A 17,279-nucleotide genomic window follows, 5' to 3' on the forward strand; every position below is an offset into this window, starting at 1 on the left:
TTCAACGTCAACTGCTTGTGCTGAAGTCGTGTGGTTACGTAGTCTTTTGGACCATCTTGGGTTTTCCCAACCTACATCTACACCTCTTCATGTAGACAATACAAGTGCTATTCAGATTGCTGCAAATCCAGTGTTTCATGAACGTACCAAGCATATTGAAGTGGATTGTCATTATATTCGAGAGGCCTTGACCGACAATGTCATCTCTCTTCCTTGACTCCAAACTCTGTTTTTTTTCAATTTTTTTTTGTTCGTCCTCCCGTCACGATTTCGGTTGCGACAGATGGCGACTCCACTGGGGATGCTAGAGAGTCAGACCATTTATTTGGATGTGCAAAATTGATGTGGTTTTTCTTCATATTTTTTCTTTCTCATTTTTTTGGGTATATGTTTTTTTTATCTTTTTTTAGAATAATTGTATGTGTATATGCTTCTTTATTTTGTATTTGGAATAATTGCCACGTGTGGGTATGGGTATATATTGTGTTCTCCCTTCACACACACATTTTATTCATTACATGAGTGGGGCCCTATACCCGGGTCTGAGTTGCTTAGAATTAGAGGGGATTGTGTAGTAGTGTCACAGTGGATGTACTTCCCAAGTGGTCATTGTGAGAACCCCAGCTAGAGTTTGTTTGCTTCATTGGTACTCCCACTTCTTGTTGTTTACCAACTGTCATGGGAAATGCCATGAAGTGGGCCATAGCTCTAGTGACCTTAATATCTAGGTATTAGGGAACTATCCTTGTGAGCACATATACTTTCCCTTAGAACTTTAAGCATCAAACCCATGTTAAAAAGAGACACTAAAGGGAGACTATTTGCGTCCTTTACCCCTACCTTTCCTTGTATATAATAATAAATGCATCACAATCACACCATTATTAGTCATAAACATACATTTCATTAGCATATCATGTGAATAAGTGCCCTGTGAGGCACAACAAACATGCATTGCATTCCATTTTGTGGTCATTCATGATACGTTATCCAAAGATTCAAACACATGGCATGCATCAACATAAATTTAAAAAAAATTACACTACAATAAGTTCAAATTGTTTCCCACTTCTCTTATCACCAAATTCTTGGAATCTTTCTTATGAAAAATGATGAAAAATAATAAACATTCTTTGGTCAAATAAGTGGATTGAATAAAGAAATAAAAGTTTGTTTGTTATCATGTCTTTTGAAGCATCATATAGTCTTGCATACATGAAATTGTTCAAATCTATCTTCCTTTCCATATCTCTTCCACCATAAACCTTGTTTTCTTTTCCATGGAGAATTATCATAAAGGGGACACATATCTTAAAAAGGATTACCATAAATTCTCTGAACACACAGAAAAACAAAAGGAAGAAAAGTTCGCTAGACTAACCTAACAACTTTGAAGGACAGTCTAGGCAAAAAATAAGACAAAAAAAAGTGAAAAAAAAGAACAAAACAAGGGACATCCTGTTACATAAACTAAATTATTTTCCTCTAAATTAAATTTTTTGTTGAGAAAAACAACCATGATTTGAAATAATGTGTAGCCATGTTTCTCTATAAAAAAAAACAAAAGTGATTATCCTTTGCTACCCAATTTGAGCCTTCCAAAAAATTTCTTTCAAATTACCCTAAACAAGGATCACCCTCCCAATGAGGGTTGACATAATGTTTGCATTTATTTCATCTGACTAGTAGTTCACCAATACAAAAATATCAACAACAAAAAATATCATTGGTCATTTCAAGAAATATATAAAAAAAATGAACAAAATGAAGTCAAATAAATATTGAATGAAACATTATTCAAAGATCCTTGTTTGAAACAACCCTCACATCACTTGTTTGGGCCTTTACTATCATTCACTTCCATACCCCTAGCCTTGGCCACGATACAAGCCTAATAAAGTCCACACAGATCAAAGATTGGTTGTTATCTTTCAAAGGTTTTAATTTAGAATAAAAATTTGATTTGCTAACAGGTTTGTTCTATAAAAAAGGTAAAAAAAAAGATTGAAAAAGTGTGTTCATAGATTTTCTTTTAAACACCGGGGCAGTTTATGTTTGGTTGACATGTTTTCAAAGCTCCAAAATTAATACAAACAATCAAGCAATCTGGTTAAAATTGGGTTGTCCCCTTTCAATTCATTCTTCATGAAACTTCGTCTTTGCTCCTACAGTATCCTCCGCTCTAAGCCTAAACCTTGACCAACCTTAACATAATCCATCTTTATCAATCCCAAACCCAAACTGGGGCAATCACTTTGTTTGTGATTCATATATTCTCATCATTCATTTTGAATTGGGGCATTTATTTATATTGAAGATTGTGATCATATTAGGGGCAACTTGTGAAGACCCTATCATTTTTCCACCTCCTCAACTGGGAAAAACCAAACACATTTTTGCACCATAAGACATCCTTAGGCTCTCATACTAGGGGAAAATTTTTGAAGTCCCCATCATTTTCTTCATACCATCAGTAACTGGGGACAACCCAAACACATTTTGTGCCCCGAGACCAATTCAAATTGGGGCAACTCCCTAGTTAATCTTCATCACCTCATACAAACCTTTTCAAGCCCTTGGCAATTTCATGCATGTCATTCAAATAGTGTTTCAAAGAAATGATTAAAAAAGTGTTTGTTAGTAAATTGATTAGACCAAGAAAATGATTTAGAAAAGTAAAAAAAAAATCAAAGTAGAATGACTCCATGAATTAGAAATAACAATGAAATGGGAATCAATTCGAATATTGTGTTCAAAAAAATGCAAAAGAAAAATTCATACATCATACCAAGTCATGCATACATGAGTAATTCATCTTTTTTAATAAAGCAAAATTCACCCATGCATTCATGCATCCACACATGCATCATCATCTAAGTTTAAAAAGAAAATCATAGCATGTCATACATCATCAATGATTCATAACGTGTATGTATGCATAACTCCTCCAACATTTCTTAGATTTATGAAGAAATGAAAAAATGAAAAATAGAGCAAATTCCACTCATGCATTCACACATACATGCAAGCATATCATATAGTTTCAAAAAGAAAATCATAACATTTCATGCATCATCAAATCATTCATCATACTCCACAAAATCATTGAAAATCATTTACAAAAAAAGAAAAAGTCAGAAACGATATTTTTTTTAAGTCTCAAAAACGTTAGCCATTCACTTGGTGTTTGTCGACAGTTCAAAAGCAAAATTCAAGTTCTCCTTTTATATATATCAAGACCCTCTGTGAGGCAATGGTCATCGATCTCTTTTTACATCAAGACCCTCTGCAAAGCAATGGTCATTGATTTCTTGTGTCACATTGAGGCCCTCTGCGAGGCAATGGTCATCGATCTCTTTACATCAAGACCCTCTGCGAGGCAATGGTCATTAATTTCTTATGTCACATCGAGGCCCTCTGCGAGGCAATGGTCATCAATCTCTTTACATCAAGACCCTCTGCGAGGCAATGGTCATTGATTTCTTATGTTACATCGAGGCCATCCGCGAGGCAATGGTCATTGTTTTTTTTTTCGAATCGGGACCCTCTACATGGTAATGGTCATCGAATCCTTTAGATATAGACCTCTCCTCGGGACTGGCCTAATATTTTCTAAAAAAATATTAAAAAAAAAAGAAAAATTTCAAATTGAGGCCCTCTACGTTGTAATGGTCACTGAATCTTTTGAATAAACCCTCTCCTCGGGATTGGTCTAATCTCTTTTTCAAAAAGTCAAAGTACAAAAAGAATATGGTTTGTTAAATCGTGACCCTCTACATGGTAATGGTCACTGAATCTTTTGGATATAGACCTCTCCTCGGGATTGGTCTAATCTTTTCTCAAAAAATATTAAAAAAAAAGAAAATTTTCAAATTGAGGCCCTCTACATGGTAATGGTCACCGAATCTTTTGAATAAACCCTCTCAACGGGATTGGTCTAATTCAGTTTTTTCAAAAAGTAAAAAAAAAAAAAACAAAAAGAATTAGTGTGTCAAACCGAGACCCTCTACTTGGTATGGTCAAATTTGTCTTCAAATTTGTCTTCTTTTGAAATCCGAATGAAATTAGTGTTTTTATCTTTAGTTATCTTTTATTACGATAATATGAAAAAGTCAAATTTTCAAATTATCTAATAAAATCTAAGTAAATAGGGGTAGCTGTCAACACCCAATTTGGTCTGGGTGAATAAATTTATTTTCGAAAAAAATTAAAAAAAAATAAAAAAAGGGTTTTTTAGTTAATGGAAAAAAAATGTGAAACAAAATTTTCTTCAAAAAGATTTTCGAACATCAACTTTAGAAAAAAAAATAAAAAAGAGAGAAAAAAAAGAAGAAGAAAAAGAGGAAGAGCCCAATAACTCAAATATTTTCTACCTTTGTTCCTGATAGAGAAATTAATTATATAATAATAATTAGAAGCAATATCTCTTCAAATGGTAAGAATCAATATTATTAATTGGGATTAATTTTGTGCTCTGATTTGTTATTGATGATGATCGATTTTGTGCTCTGATTTGCCGCGATTTGATACTCATAATTTGCTACTATCATGACCAATTCCTTCATTTTATATTGTTCGTTACAATTAAGGCTGAGATTGCATTGACATTACAAGTTGTGAATATAAATATGCACTTTGTCATGACTGAAAAAAAAATTCTCTACATTTCTCTAATTCTTTCCCATCACCACTCCCACACACACACCTTCTCTTTTATCTCTCTTTAAAAAAAAATAATGAAGGAGGTAAAAAAAGAGAAGAAAACATTCTCTACAATCTCTCTTTCTCTTATTACCACCCACATAGACACCTCTCATCTTTATCTCTATTGGAAAAACAAAGAAACAAAAATATTAGAAAAGGAAGCAAAAAAAAAAAAAGAAAAGAAAAAAGGTGAGGAGATATTGAAATTGTTTTAAGGTACATCACTCTCAATTCTTTCATCTTTTGATTTAGTTTTTTTTTTCAATTTCCATTCTTTTTTTAATCATAAAAATATGTTTTCCCTTTCTTTATTGTCTGCCTGGCCGCTCGCGTCGCATGACATCTAATTTAGACTTTTGTTTTTTCTAAAAATTATATACAGATGATTTAAAAATTAAATATAACTTTTTTTGTTTACTCTTTTATATCTATTTATTGCTCATGTCGCAATGACATCCACAACTACTCTAAAACAACTGAAAAAAAGTATTAAAAAATTATAAATGATTAGAAAAATAAAAAATAAAAGATTAGAAACAAAAAGAATTTATTTGAAGTGTCTATCCGGCCGCTCGCGTGGCGTGACACCAATTTTAAAATAATACTAAAATTTAAATAAAAAGATTTTCAAAATTATAAAACAAATTAAATCATTTTCAAATAATTTTCCAAATAGATTTTTCAAAAAGAACTACGTAACCCTGATTCTCCATTCACATGGAGATACGTAGGAGCGAGGATTAATCCTCGTCGGGCTCAAAAAATCAAAAAATAGTTTTGTATTTTTGTGTGTGTGTGTGTGTATATACATATATATATATATATATATATATATATATATGTATATACTTTCTATCTTTTATTTCTTTAATTATTTGATTTGTCATGAAACTCATTCGCATCTCCAATATATTTTTCATCTTATCATAACCTTTATGTAATTATGTTAAAATGATGTATGTTAATTAAAATTTTTTTATGTCTCACATTTGAATATTTTTATTATTTTTTAATATTTTTATTTATTATATATTTTCCTTCACATAAGAATGTTTATACTCTCAATTTAAGGTAATATAAAAAAAATTCTTTACTTATTATTATTAATTTTTGTTTAATTTGAAGAACTATTTTGTTTCGTTAAAATAATTTTCGTTATTTTTCAACCATTGAGTATATTTTTCAACTATTTTGATATTTAAAAACTTTTCTTAGATCTCTAAGGTATTTTTCATCTTATCATACCCTTAATTATACATTTAATTTTTTTTGTGCGATTTCTTTCAATAGTCTCTCAAATTATTTCTAAGACACACATTTGGTAATTTTTTAATATTTTTATTTATTGTTTATTTTCATCATGTAGAATAATATTTCAATATATTTTGTCTAATTATTTTTTATTTTCTAACTCATTATTATTCATACTTTAATTTTTTCACTTTAATTGTATAAATATTTTAATGTAATTGCTATAAATATTTTTTGTCACTATCTAACATATATTGAAGTTCAAAAGATACAAAATCTATGTCAAAATTTTATTATTATGTTTATTATTTGCTCTTTGTGTCATTTTGATCAAGTGATGTATTATAAATTTTATTAGTGTATAAAAAATAGATTCATTAGAATTTAAAAAATTGAAATAAACACACATTTAAAATATATTTTAATTTGAATATTTGTTTTCCTTTTATATATTTTTTAAATATTTTTTAATTTTATCAACTAAGTTTCATTAATGTTTGTAGTTTGCAAATTTAATAAATGTTTTAGTTTTCATGAAATTTTATTTGGTATTTTAATCTAAAATGTAAACAATTATAATTTATTTCAAAGTATTTGTTATGGAAGAAACCATCATCCTCCTAATATTGAATGAATATTTGATAATATTATGTTTTCTTTACAGTAATTTTTTTTCTTTTACAAAAATTAATATTGAAGTAGTTAGAACACGGGTACGGGTATGGATACGAGATTATACCCGTTATCTGGTGGGGATGGGGATGAGACAAAATTTTGATTCCTGATCCTGCCCCGTCCCGTTGTCATCCCTACTCTTAAGTATTGGATTAGAGTATGTTTTCATATACCGTGATATTGTGACAACATAAATATGATAAATAGAAGATATTGTAATAAAGAATATCAAGAATGTCTACCAATATCAAACAATGTATATTTTCCTTAATAAATAATAGGCGCTGTGTTTCCTTAATTAACACGATATTTCGAACAAATACTAATACAAAATAGTTGTTTAAAGATGAATAAAAATAATTTTTTTTTTCTATGTAAATGTAAAGTATCTAAAATCAATTCCTCTCAACATTATTAAAACAACATTTGTCATCAAACACTAAATCCCTTAGTCCTAAATTGTCTAACACAAAAGAGCAAAAATACTGAACAACTTACTGGATATTCACCGGCAAGATTTGGCGTGTAGAAGTCGTACGCATGAGCCACGTGACTTCCTTTCAATTTGCTTTCAAAAGCAATGGGAGCAACAGGATCAATTAGCATGGCAACAGCGGCTGCTTCACACTACTAAATAACTACTAAAATAATGTAACATGTGAATTGCTAGTTTTCAGTCGGACCTAGTCCACACGTTCTTGGTCCTCAGGAGTAGCCTTAACACCTCTGTCAAGGGGTGCAGTTGTTTCATAGAGCTCCTGCTTGAGGTTTCGGAAATCAACTGCTAATGGTGTTTCGAAACATGGAAATAGAGATGCATCTTCGGTAGTTTCTTTTTCCTTTTTGTTAATTACTCTTAGATTTGTTTGGATTTTCTAACTATTTGTTTCATCATCTCAACAGAGAGCCGAGGCAATATAAGGCACTAAATCTTAACCAATATCTGTTCAAGATATAGTGGTACAGTCTCAAGCTTTGTTAAATATCAATGATTCAAATAAGGTAATGTTGTTTGGGGTTGGGTTTACCAAACTTTACTTGAGATCTTCAAAGTATTTGTGCTGGACTGTCATCTTCATGATTGTCTTACATGCAGGAAGATAGGGAGAGTGGTGGTTCGAAGGTTAAAGTTTGAGGACCCTCGTCCTGAGCAAATTCAAGATATTGACGTGGGACTATTTGTTGAGGAATAAGTATACATAACTCCAACTTTCTATAACTAATGAGTTATATTAAAAGCGAGTGTAATTTGCATTATGATATGATGAAGTATTTCCGAGAGGATTTACATAGGAGACTCTTAAGTGCAGATTTTAAGAAGCAAGTTGATGGACTTCAAAAGCTGCAGAAGGTTGTTCTTATAATATTCTCAATAACTTCCATGCTTTTGAAGTGTTTTTTATTTACCGGAACTTTTACAAACTGCAATTGCACTTTTCAGGCCCTTCCTTCCATTGCTAAGGAAGTAATAGAAGTTTTGGACATTCTTCTAAGGTGGTTTTTGTTCGTTTTGCAAATCAAACACAACATGTCCATTGAAGGTTTCTATTATTTTAGTTTTTTGTTGTGATGCCAGTTTCCTTCTTTTCTTCCTTTGGTTTGCAGTGTATGGTGTCAGTTGTAACTTCTTTCAATTTAATTGCTCAGGTGCTGGAACTTATTCCTGAACTGCTTGACACCTTGAAGGAGGAGGGTTACACTCTAACAGAATCTGAAGTGGCAGTGTTTCTTCCATGCCTTGTAGAGAAAGTTAATATTAGCAACTATATTTGTAGAATGTTATTATTCCCATGAACTTTTCTAATGGTTTATGTGATTTCAACTAACTTTTGTTTTAAACTAAGGTACTAGGTTATATTAGTGTGCTTACTTTGGTGTTACAGATGGCAAAGTAGAAGTTCATTTTCTATTTTAACGTTGCAGTTAGGGCATAACATTGAGAAAGTACGAGAAAAAAATGCGCGAGCTGACCAAAAAGTTTGTTGCCATATATATTCAGCTTCTAAATGTTTACCCTATATATTAGAGGATTTGCGCTCCAAGAATAACCGAGCTCGAATCGAATGTGTTCATCTGGTTTGATTTATTATTAGATCATCGTGTTATCGAGGTATCGTCTATTTTTCAATTATTTTCTAGTCACTGTTTTCCGTCAATACTACTGACATTATGATCTGTATGGAACTGTTCTGGCATTGGTGTGATTGTGGAAAAGAAGGAAAATATGAAATGAACAACGTTCGATGCTATAGTTTTTACTATCCACTCTTTTTTATTCTTTTATTCACTTGAATTTGACTTGTCAAATCAGAGTAGTTAATGTATTGTTTTTGTTATGCTTTGAATACACCTTAATCTTGAGTATTATAACACACTTATGTTTTTTCATTCTTAAAGTTCTAATTCAACTTGGAGGTGTTGCAATGGAATTGGAAGATTCTTTGTTTCCTTTGTTGAAAGGGGTGAGTATTGGTATTGATCCTTGTGAAATGTTTCAAGATGCAGAATGGACTTTGCTAATAAATATTTTTTGGAATTTTAAAAAATTTAAAAAATATTTCGAATAATTTTGGCAAGAGTTTTTATTTGTGAAAATATGATATAAAAACAGAATCCTAAAATAAATAAAAACTAAGTACATGTTTGATTCCCTTCTCTCCTTTTAATTTAAGAAACTGTCTTCTAAAACAATTCCAGACTACTCATGAATCAAAATTTTCATCCAAAACAAATGTTCTAAAATGCAGAAACCATGGGAAATGTACTGTGATGTTGTTCTTCTTCTTTTATCTTGTCCAATCTCTCCTTCAAATCCACACTCTGTTCTATGCCGTTTACCACGCTCCAGCACCGACTATCTAAACAATTTGATTAGTTGCACTTCAAAAACTAAAAACAGTTGTAAAGATACAAACCAGACACACCCTGAGCACCTCTTATATCAACTTTCTCTGATTATTCGTAAAATTACAAATATCATGTCTGATACACAAAGAAGAAAATATCATATTTCAACAATTTTTAGCCCCTTCCTCCGTCAAGTTCCCTGGTGCTGCCATTGCTTACCATCTCCAATTGAGGGATGAAAATCAAAGTCTTGATGGACCCTCACCGCCATTGCTCCTAGTATTCCTTGCTTCTGATCATTGATTTTTGGTCAAGTTTTACCGAGACTCACGGGATACCAAAATGTTCTAGTCAAAAAGGACCGGAATTCCATCGGATGCTCTTCCTTTCTATTCTATGTCTCTCTTTATTCCCTCTCTCCGGACCCTTAACTCGTTTGTCCTCTTCATGGTTACCATGATTATTCTTCTTTATTATTTCGTTATTCAACTTGTTTCTTTAATCTTCTCTTTTCCTGATATATAGTCTTTTCTAAATCGATCTACTCATAAAATACCGATTTGAATATGACTTTTTATCTGATTTTCACTTCCCGACATGTCTTTAAAATCAAAGAGTTCTTGATAGAATGAAATGAGATAAAAAATAAATAAAAAATCTAAAGGTTGTAACAAGGAAAAAAATAAATTGATAGTTAATTCTCTTGTGCAAATACACCAGAAGGGAGAAAAAATATACTCTACATCAATTTAGAGGATTTGCGTGTTACAAAAGTTTGTCTTTGTTTAATACATAAAATAGATTTTGTAAATATGCACAAAAACAAATATCTCACTCATCTTGAGCTAACTACTAACCATATAACCAACTTTAATAAAAAACAAAATTTATAATTATATTCAATATGATTAGTCTCATCAAACAGAAAATGAGATATTAAAGTATATAGAAAACCTTGAAATTTTATAACTCTTGACTATGATCACACGAAATTTAAAAAAAAAAAAAAAGATGGATACTTAAATATGAAAATAAGTGCAGACTACTTATTTAAGAAAACAAATAGATACACTATTTAGTAGGGATAGCAACGGAGTGGGGCGGACATGGATTTCGCTATTCCATATCCATTACCGTAAAAAGAAATTTATCCTCATCTCAATACCCAAACCCAACGGATATCAATCTTTTGTCCCATCCCCATCCCCACCGGGTAACGGGTATAATCTCGTACCCATACCCATATCCATTTTCTTACTACTTCAATATTAATTTTAATTAATTTTATAAAGTAATAAAAAATTAGGGGAAATGAAACATAATATTATCAAATATTCAATATTAGAAGGATGATTGTTTCTTCAATATCAAATACTTTTAAATAAATTATAATTGTTTACATTTTAGATTATAATAGCAAATAAAATTTCATGAGAACTAAAGCAATTATTAAATTTGCAAATATTAATGAAACATAGTTGATAAAATTTAAAAATATATTTTTTAAAATATAAAAGAAAAACAAATATTCAAATTAAAATATATTTTAAATGTTTGTTTAATTCAATCTTTTAAATTCTAATAAATCTCTTTTTTATACATTAATAAAAGTTATAATACATCATTTGATCAAAAAGATACAAAGAACAAATAATAATCATAATACAAGTTTAAAATAAATTATAATTGTTTACATTTTATATTATAATACCAAATAAAATTTAATGAGAACCAACACATTTATTAAATTTACAAACATTAATGAAATCTAGTTGATAAAATTAAAAAATATTTTTTAAAAAATATAAAAGAAAAACAAATATTCAAATTAAAATATATTTTAAATGTTTGTTTACTTTAATCTTTTAAATTCTAATGAATCTCTTTTTTATACACTAATAAAAGTTATAATACATTACTTAATCAAAATAATACAAAGAACAAATAATAATAAAATTTTAACATAGATCTTGTATCTTTTGAACTTCAATTATGTTGGATGGTGATAAAAAAATATTCATGACAATTACATTAAATTTTAATATTGTAGTAAATAAAAGTGATTTATACAATTATAGTGAAAAAATTACTTGATAATGAGTTAGAAAATAAAAAATAATTAGATAAAATATATCGAAATAGTATTATATATAATGAAAATAAACAACAAATAAAAATATTAAAAAATTAGCAAATTTTTACAAACAATTTGAGAGACTATTGAAAGAAATCGTACAAAGGAAAACAAATGTATAGTTAAGGGTATGATAAGTTGAAAAATATCTTAGAGATCTAAGAAAAATTTTCAAATATCAACATATATACTCAATGGGTGAGAAATACCAAAAATGGTTTTAGTGAAACAAAAAAGTTTTTCAAATGAAACAAAAACTAATAATAATAAGTAAAAGATTTTTTTTATATTACCTATTAAATGAAAGGTTTGTGCTATTAAAGACTTAAATTGAGAATTTTAATCATTCTCATGTGAAAGTAAAATATACAATAAATAAAAATATTAAAAAAAATAGAAATATTCAAATGTGAGACATGAAAAAATTTAATTGACATACATATTTTTAACATGATTACATAAATGTTATGATAAGATGAAAAATATAATTGAGATGCGAACGAGTTTCATGACAAACCAAATATGGTTACGGAGATGAGTATTATGGCGGAGATATGTACATTTCCATACCCAGTTAAAAAAGTCGGGAATTTCCCATACCCATATCTAGTCAATGCGGGAATTCTCTGCCAAAACGAAAACAAGTTCGGACAATACTCATTGGGCGGGTTTAGAAGAGTAAAAGAAACGTGGGAGTAAGAAATTAGTATCATTAAAAACGAGGGCCTAAATGAAAGCCAACTTTGAAGGGCCGGAACAGGGACGTTCCTACAAAGTGCGATGGGTGGGTCAATAATGAATGCCAACATTGACGAAAGACTTTGCCGTAAAAGTTGCGAGTTTTTAACCATAGCAAAAAACTTTTGGAAATGGCAACCTTTTTTGTTGTTTCAGTTTTCTTCAAGGGTCTCTGGTCGTGGGTGTCATCACCATAATTATCATCTACAATGAGAACTGAGCTAGTCTCACCACTTCTGGCGATGCCATTGTTTTGGCTGTGCCTCTACAACAACCTCGTTTCGGTTTCTGGCCAATGTCTTGAAGATCAGAGGTCATTGCTGCTCCAACTCAAGAACAACCTCACTTTCACCAGCAGCACCAAACTGAAGTCATGGAATCCAAGTAATGATTGCTGCAGCTGGATAGGGATATCTTGTGACAAGGAGGGACACGTTACTGCTCTTGATCTCAGTGAAGAATCAGGCACTGGAGCTTTAGGCAATTCAAGTAGCCTTTTCAGTCTTCAACATCTCCAGACATTGAATTTGGCTTATAATAATTTCACATCTTTCATTCCATCTGCATTCAAAAGGTTGGAAATTTTGACTAGTCTGAATCTGTCATGTGCGGGCTTTCTGGGTCAGATTCCAATAGAGATTTCTCAGATGACAAGGTTGGTTACTCTTGATCTCTCTTCCACTTGGTTTCTCCCTTGTGAATGGAATAATGAGCTGAAGCTTGAGAACCCAAATCTAAGAAAGCTTGTCCAAAATCTCACAAGTATTAGGCAACTGTATTTGGATGGTGTAAGTATATCAGCTCCAGGACATGAATGGTCCAGTGCTTTGATGTCACTGCATGACCTGCAAGAAGTTCGCATGTCACAGTGCAATCTCTCAGGACCCCTGGATCCTTCCCTGGCAAGCCTTGAGAACCTATCGGTCATTGTTCTCGATGAGAACGGATTATCATCCGCAGTGCCAGAAACATTTGCCGATTTTAAATTTCTGACATTCTTGAGTCTTTCTAGGTGCCAGTTGACAGGAACATTTCCGCAGAAGATCTTCAACATGGTAACATTGGTAGTTGTTGACGTATCCTGGAACCACGATCTCCAAGGCTTTTTTCCGGACTTCCCACCAGGATCTCTTCACACTTTAATAGTAAGTGGCACAAAGTTCTCTGGAGCATTTCCACGCTCTATCGGTAACATGAGGAACTTATCTGATTTGGAGTTTTCTTATTGTGAATTTAACGGAACAATTCCCAATTCACTGTCAAACCTCACTGAACTCCGTTACCTGTCCTTGTCAGATAACAACTTCACAGGTCAAATCCCATCATTTAATATGGCCAAAAGCCTTATTTACTTAGACCTTTCTTATAATGGTTTGAGTGGTTCAATTCCATTTTCTCACTTTGAAGGACTCAACAATCTTGTTACCATTTACCTGGATCATAACTCGATTAGTGGGATCCTTCCTTCATCCCTCTTTACACTCCCACAGCTGGAAGATATTAATCTTTCCAATAATCAGTTTGGCCAACTAGACGAATTTACAAACGTATCTTCCTCTCAATTATACTCCCTCGATTTACGTAGCAATAATCTAAAGTTCGCATTCTGCAACTTGAAAACTTTTCCTGGTTTCTTGAGTAATCACTCCAATATAGAATTTCTCGATCTTTCAGATAACTATATCCATGGCATAGTACCCAACTGGATTTGGAAACTCGAGAATCTTTGGGTGCTGAATATTTCTCATAATATGTTGACTCATTTGGAAGGACCTTTGCAGAATCTTTCTACCAGATTCTCTTATCTTGATCTTCATCATAATAAACTTGAGGGGCCGATGATACCTTCTTTTCCTGAGAATTTGAAGTATTTGGATTTCTCAAGCAACAAATTAAACTCTGTTATCCCACGAAACATCGGTAATTACCTGACTTTCACATCTTTCATCTCCCTTTCAAACAATGCTTTTAGTGGCAGTATCCCTGATTCCTTCTGCAATGTTTCCCATCTTGACGTGCTTGATCTTTCCAATAACAACATTGATGGAAAAATTCCCTTGTGTTTATTGGAAGCGAGTACTGAGATATTAAATCTTAGACAGAACAGTCTCATGGGCCCTTTACCAGATATCTTTTCAGCTACCTGTACTCTAGAGATACTGGATCTCCGTGACAATAAATTAGATGGAAAGATTCCGAAATCTCTTTCTAATTGCACATGGTTAGAAATATTAAACCTCGGAGAAAACAAGATTGTGAATGTCTTTCCGTGCATGTTAATGAAGATATCCACACTCCGGGTCTTAGTCTTGCGAGAAAATAATTTAGATGGTCACATTGGATGTCCAAACACCAATGCCACATGGCCCGTTCTTCAAATACTTGATCTAGCCATTAACCATTTCAGTGGCAAGCTACCTCAAACACTCTTCAAAAGGTGGGAAGCAATGATGTCTGCTAAATCAAACGTAGAAAACTAGAACGATCATATTGTACGATATTCTGACGAAATAGTTTATCGTGATTCAGTGACAGTTACACTCAAAGGTCAACAGATGGATCTGGATAAGATTATAACTGTCTTAACTTCGATCGACTTCTCATCCAACCATTTTGAAGGGGAAATACCACAAGAGCTATTGATGAAGAATTATCTTGTTTTGTTTTAGAGTTATGAATATGGTGAAGTTGTTTAAGAAAGCTTTTTGAAAATTCCCACTGGACATTAAAATAGCAAGCTATCTAGATGTGAAGGTTCATTTCTCAAGTTCATGAAAGGAAGAAGAGAGTTGGATTCAAGCTTAAACTCACACGGCATTAACAACACTTAAAGAACCAAAATGAAAGAAGAAACATTAAAAATGGAAAGCATAGAAGATGAAGCATGGAAGAAGCACGCCACTCATAGGGGGATCTAAGCCAACCAAGCCCTAGAGATGAATGATGGTGCCGCCACTTGCAAGCAAGATAAGGCAAAAGTGAGTTCACTTCTAGGAATGAGAGCTCACGAAAATTTATTGGTTGAAACACAATAGTTTAGAAACAAAATGATCAACCATTTTACAAGACAAGGAGTACCCTTTAAATAGGAGTTCATAGGGGTCCTATAGCAAATACAAAAACATGAAAAAAGATTAACTAGCAAACCCTAAACCTAATGTGAGAGTGAGTCTTGGCCAAGTGAAGGGAGATGATTGGTGGAGGCATTCCCATGAGGATTCTAGGCCACAAACATTGAATAAGTTAATGAGTTACTTATGTTGTAGCTTGGGGGTAAGTCTAACTCATAAGCATTGTTGTTAATTCTCCTAATGACTTGAAAGGGGTCATCCCCTCTAGGGAGGAGCTTAGACTTCCTTTGAGTAGGGAATCTCTCCTTTCTCAAGTGAAGCCAAACCCAATCTCCCTCTTGGAAGATGACTTCCTTTCTTCCCTTATTACCATCCTATTGTTGTTTCTTAACTCTCCTCTCAATGGTTTCCTTGACTTGTGAATGCAAGTCTTGGATGTACTTGGCTTTGGCCTCACCATCTTGGTAAGTCCATGCCTCATGAGTGGGAAGGGGAAGGAGGTCTAAGGGAGTTAGAGGATTGAACCCATACACAACCTCAAAAGGGGAATGAGAAGTAGTGGAATGCACAACCCTATTGTAGGCAAACTCTATGTGGGGAAGAAGTTTCTCCCACTCTCTAATGTTTTGCACTATCATACATCTTAGCATTTGTCCTAGGGTTCTATTAACCATCTCGGTTTGGCCATCACTTTGGGGATGGCAAGTGGTGGAGAAAAGAAGCTTGGTGCCAAGTTTACCCCACAAGGTTCTCCAAAAATGGCTTAGGAACTTGGAGTCCCTATCACTTACAATGAACCTAGGTAGGCCATGTAGTCTTACCACTTCCTTGAAAAAAAGATTTTCAATATAAGTTGCATCATCAATCTTATGGCAAGGAATGAAATGGGTCATCTTAGAGAACCTATCCACCACTACAAAAATGGAATCCCTACCCTTTTTGGTCCTTGGGAGGCCTAAGACAAAATCCATAGATATGTCAACCCAAGGCTTGGAAGGGATAGGCAAGGGAGTGTAAAAACCATGGGGTTGGACTCTAGACTTGGCTTTCATGCATGCTATGCAACTTTTGCAATGCCTATCTACATGCTTCCTCATGTGAGGCCAATAGAAGTGTTCTTTCAAGACTTCCAAAGTCTTGTTTGGCCCAAAATGTCCCATTAATCCTCCCTCATGTGCCTCTCTAATGAGTGAGGCTCTTAAGGAACCTTGGGGAATGCAAAGTCTCTTACCTTTGAAAAGATATTGATTGAGAAGGTAAAAGTCTTTGTAAGCCCCTTGGTGGCACTCACTAAGAATGGAGGAGAAATCAACATCCCTTAGATACAATTCCTTAATATGATCAAAACTAAGAAATTTAGTTTCAAGAATTGAAAGGAGGGAATGCCTTCTTGAAAGTGCATCCGCCACAATGTTAGCCTTTCCTTGCTTATGCTTGATCACATATGGGAATTGCTCTAAGAACTCTACCCACCTAGCATGTCTCTTGTTTAACTTGCCTTTGCTTTTCAAAAATTTGAGTGACTCATGGTCACTATGTATCACAAACTCCTTTGAAAGAAGATAATGTTGCCAAGTTTGCAAAGTTCTCACAAGAGCATAAAGCTCTTTGTCATAGGTGGAGTAGTTGATGTGACTCCCCTTGAGTTTCTCACTAAAATAGGCTATGGGGTGCCCTTCTTGGAGAAGCACGGCCCCAATGCCTACATGAGATGCATCACACTCAATTTTAAAAGTTTTGGAGAAGTTAGGGAGGGCTAAGAGTGGTGCATTGATAAATTTTTGTTTTAAAGTTTCAAAAGCCTTTTCTTGATCTTTGCCCCACTTATAGACCATACCTTTCTTGACCAATTCATTGAG

At 32.8% G+C, this 17,279-nt stretch overlaps 1 protein-coding gene and 1 long non-coding RNA gene across 2 annotated transcripts; both read left to right on the plus strand.

Moving 5' to 3' along the window:
- Positions 1–7,319: 7,319 nt before the first annotated feature.
- On the plus strand, positions 7,320–8,867 carry LOC114165839. The gene is made up of 5 exons (XR_003599807.1): positions 7,320–7,455; positions 7,534–7,632; positions 7,727–7,981; positions 8,072–8,171; positions 8,278–8,867. It is a non-coding gene; the product is annotated as an uncharacterized LOC114165839 (long non-coding RNA).
- Positions 8,868–12,558: 3,691 nt separating this feature from the next.
- On the plus strand, positions 12,559–14,829 carry LOC114165434 (receptor-like protein 7). Its single transcript, XM_028050060.1, has one exon. It carries the CDS (start codon positions 12,559–12,561, stop codon positions 14,827–14,829), a length of 2,271 nt encoding a protein of 756 aa, XP_027905861.1.
- Positions 14,830–17,279: the final 2,450 nt, after the last annotated feature.

The sequence above is a fragment of the Vigna unguiculata genome, chromosome 10 (assembly GCF_004118075.2).
Source record: "Vigna unguiculata cultivar IT97K-499-35 chromosome 10, ASM411807v1, whole genome shotgun sequence".
In the NCBI taxonomy this organism is placed as follows: Eukaryota; Viridiplantae; Streptophyta; class Magnoliopsida; order Fabales; family Fabaceae; genus Vigna; species Vigna unguiculata.

Coding starts and splice junctions, on each gene's coding strand:
- LOC114165434 (XM_028050060.1), top strand. CDS start 12,559: ATGAGAACTGAGCTAGTCTCACCACTTCTGGCGATGCCATTGTTTTGG.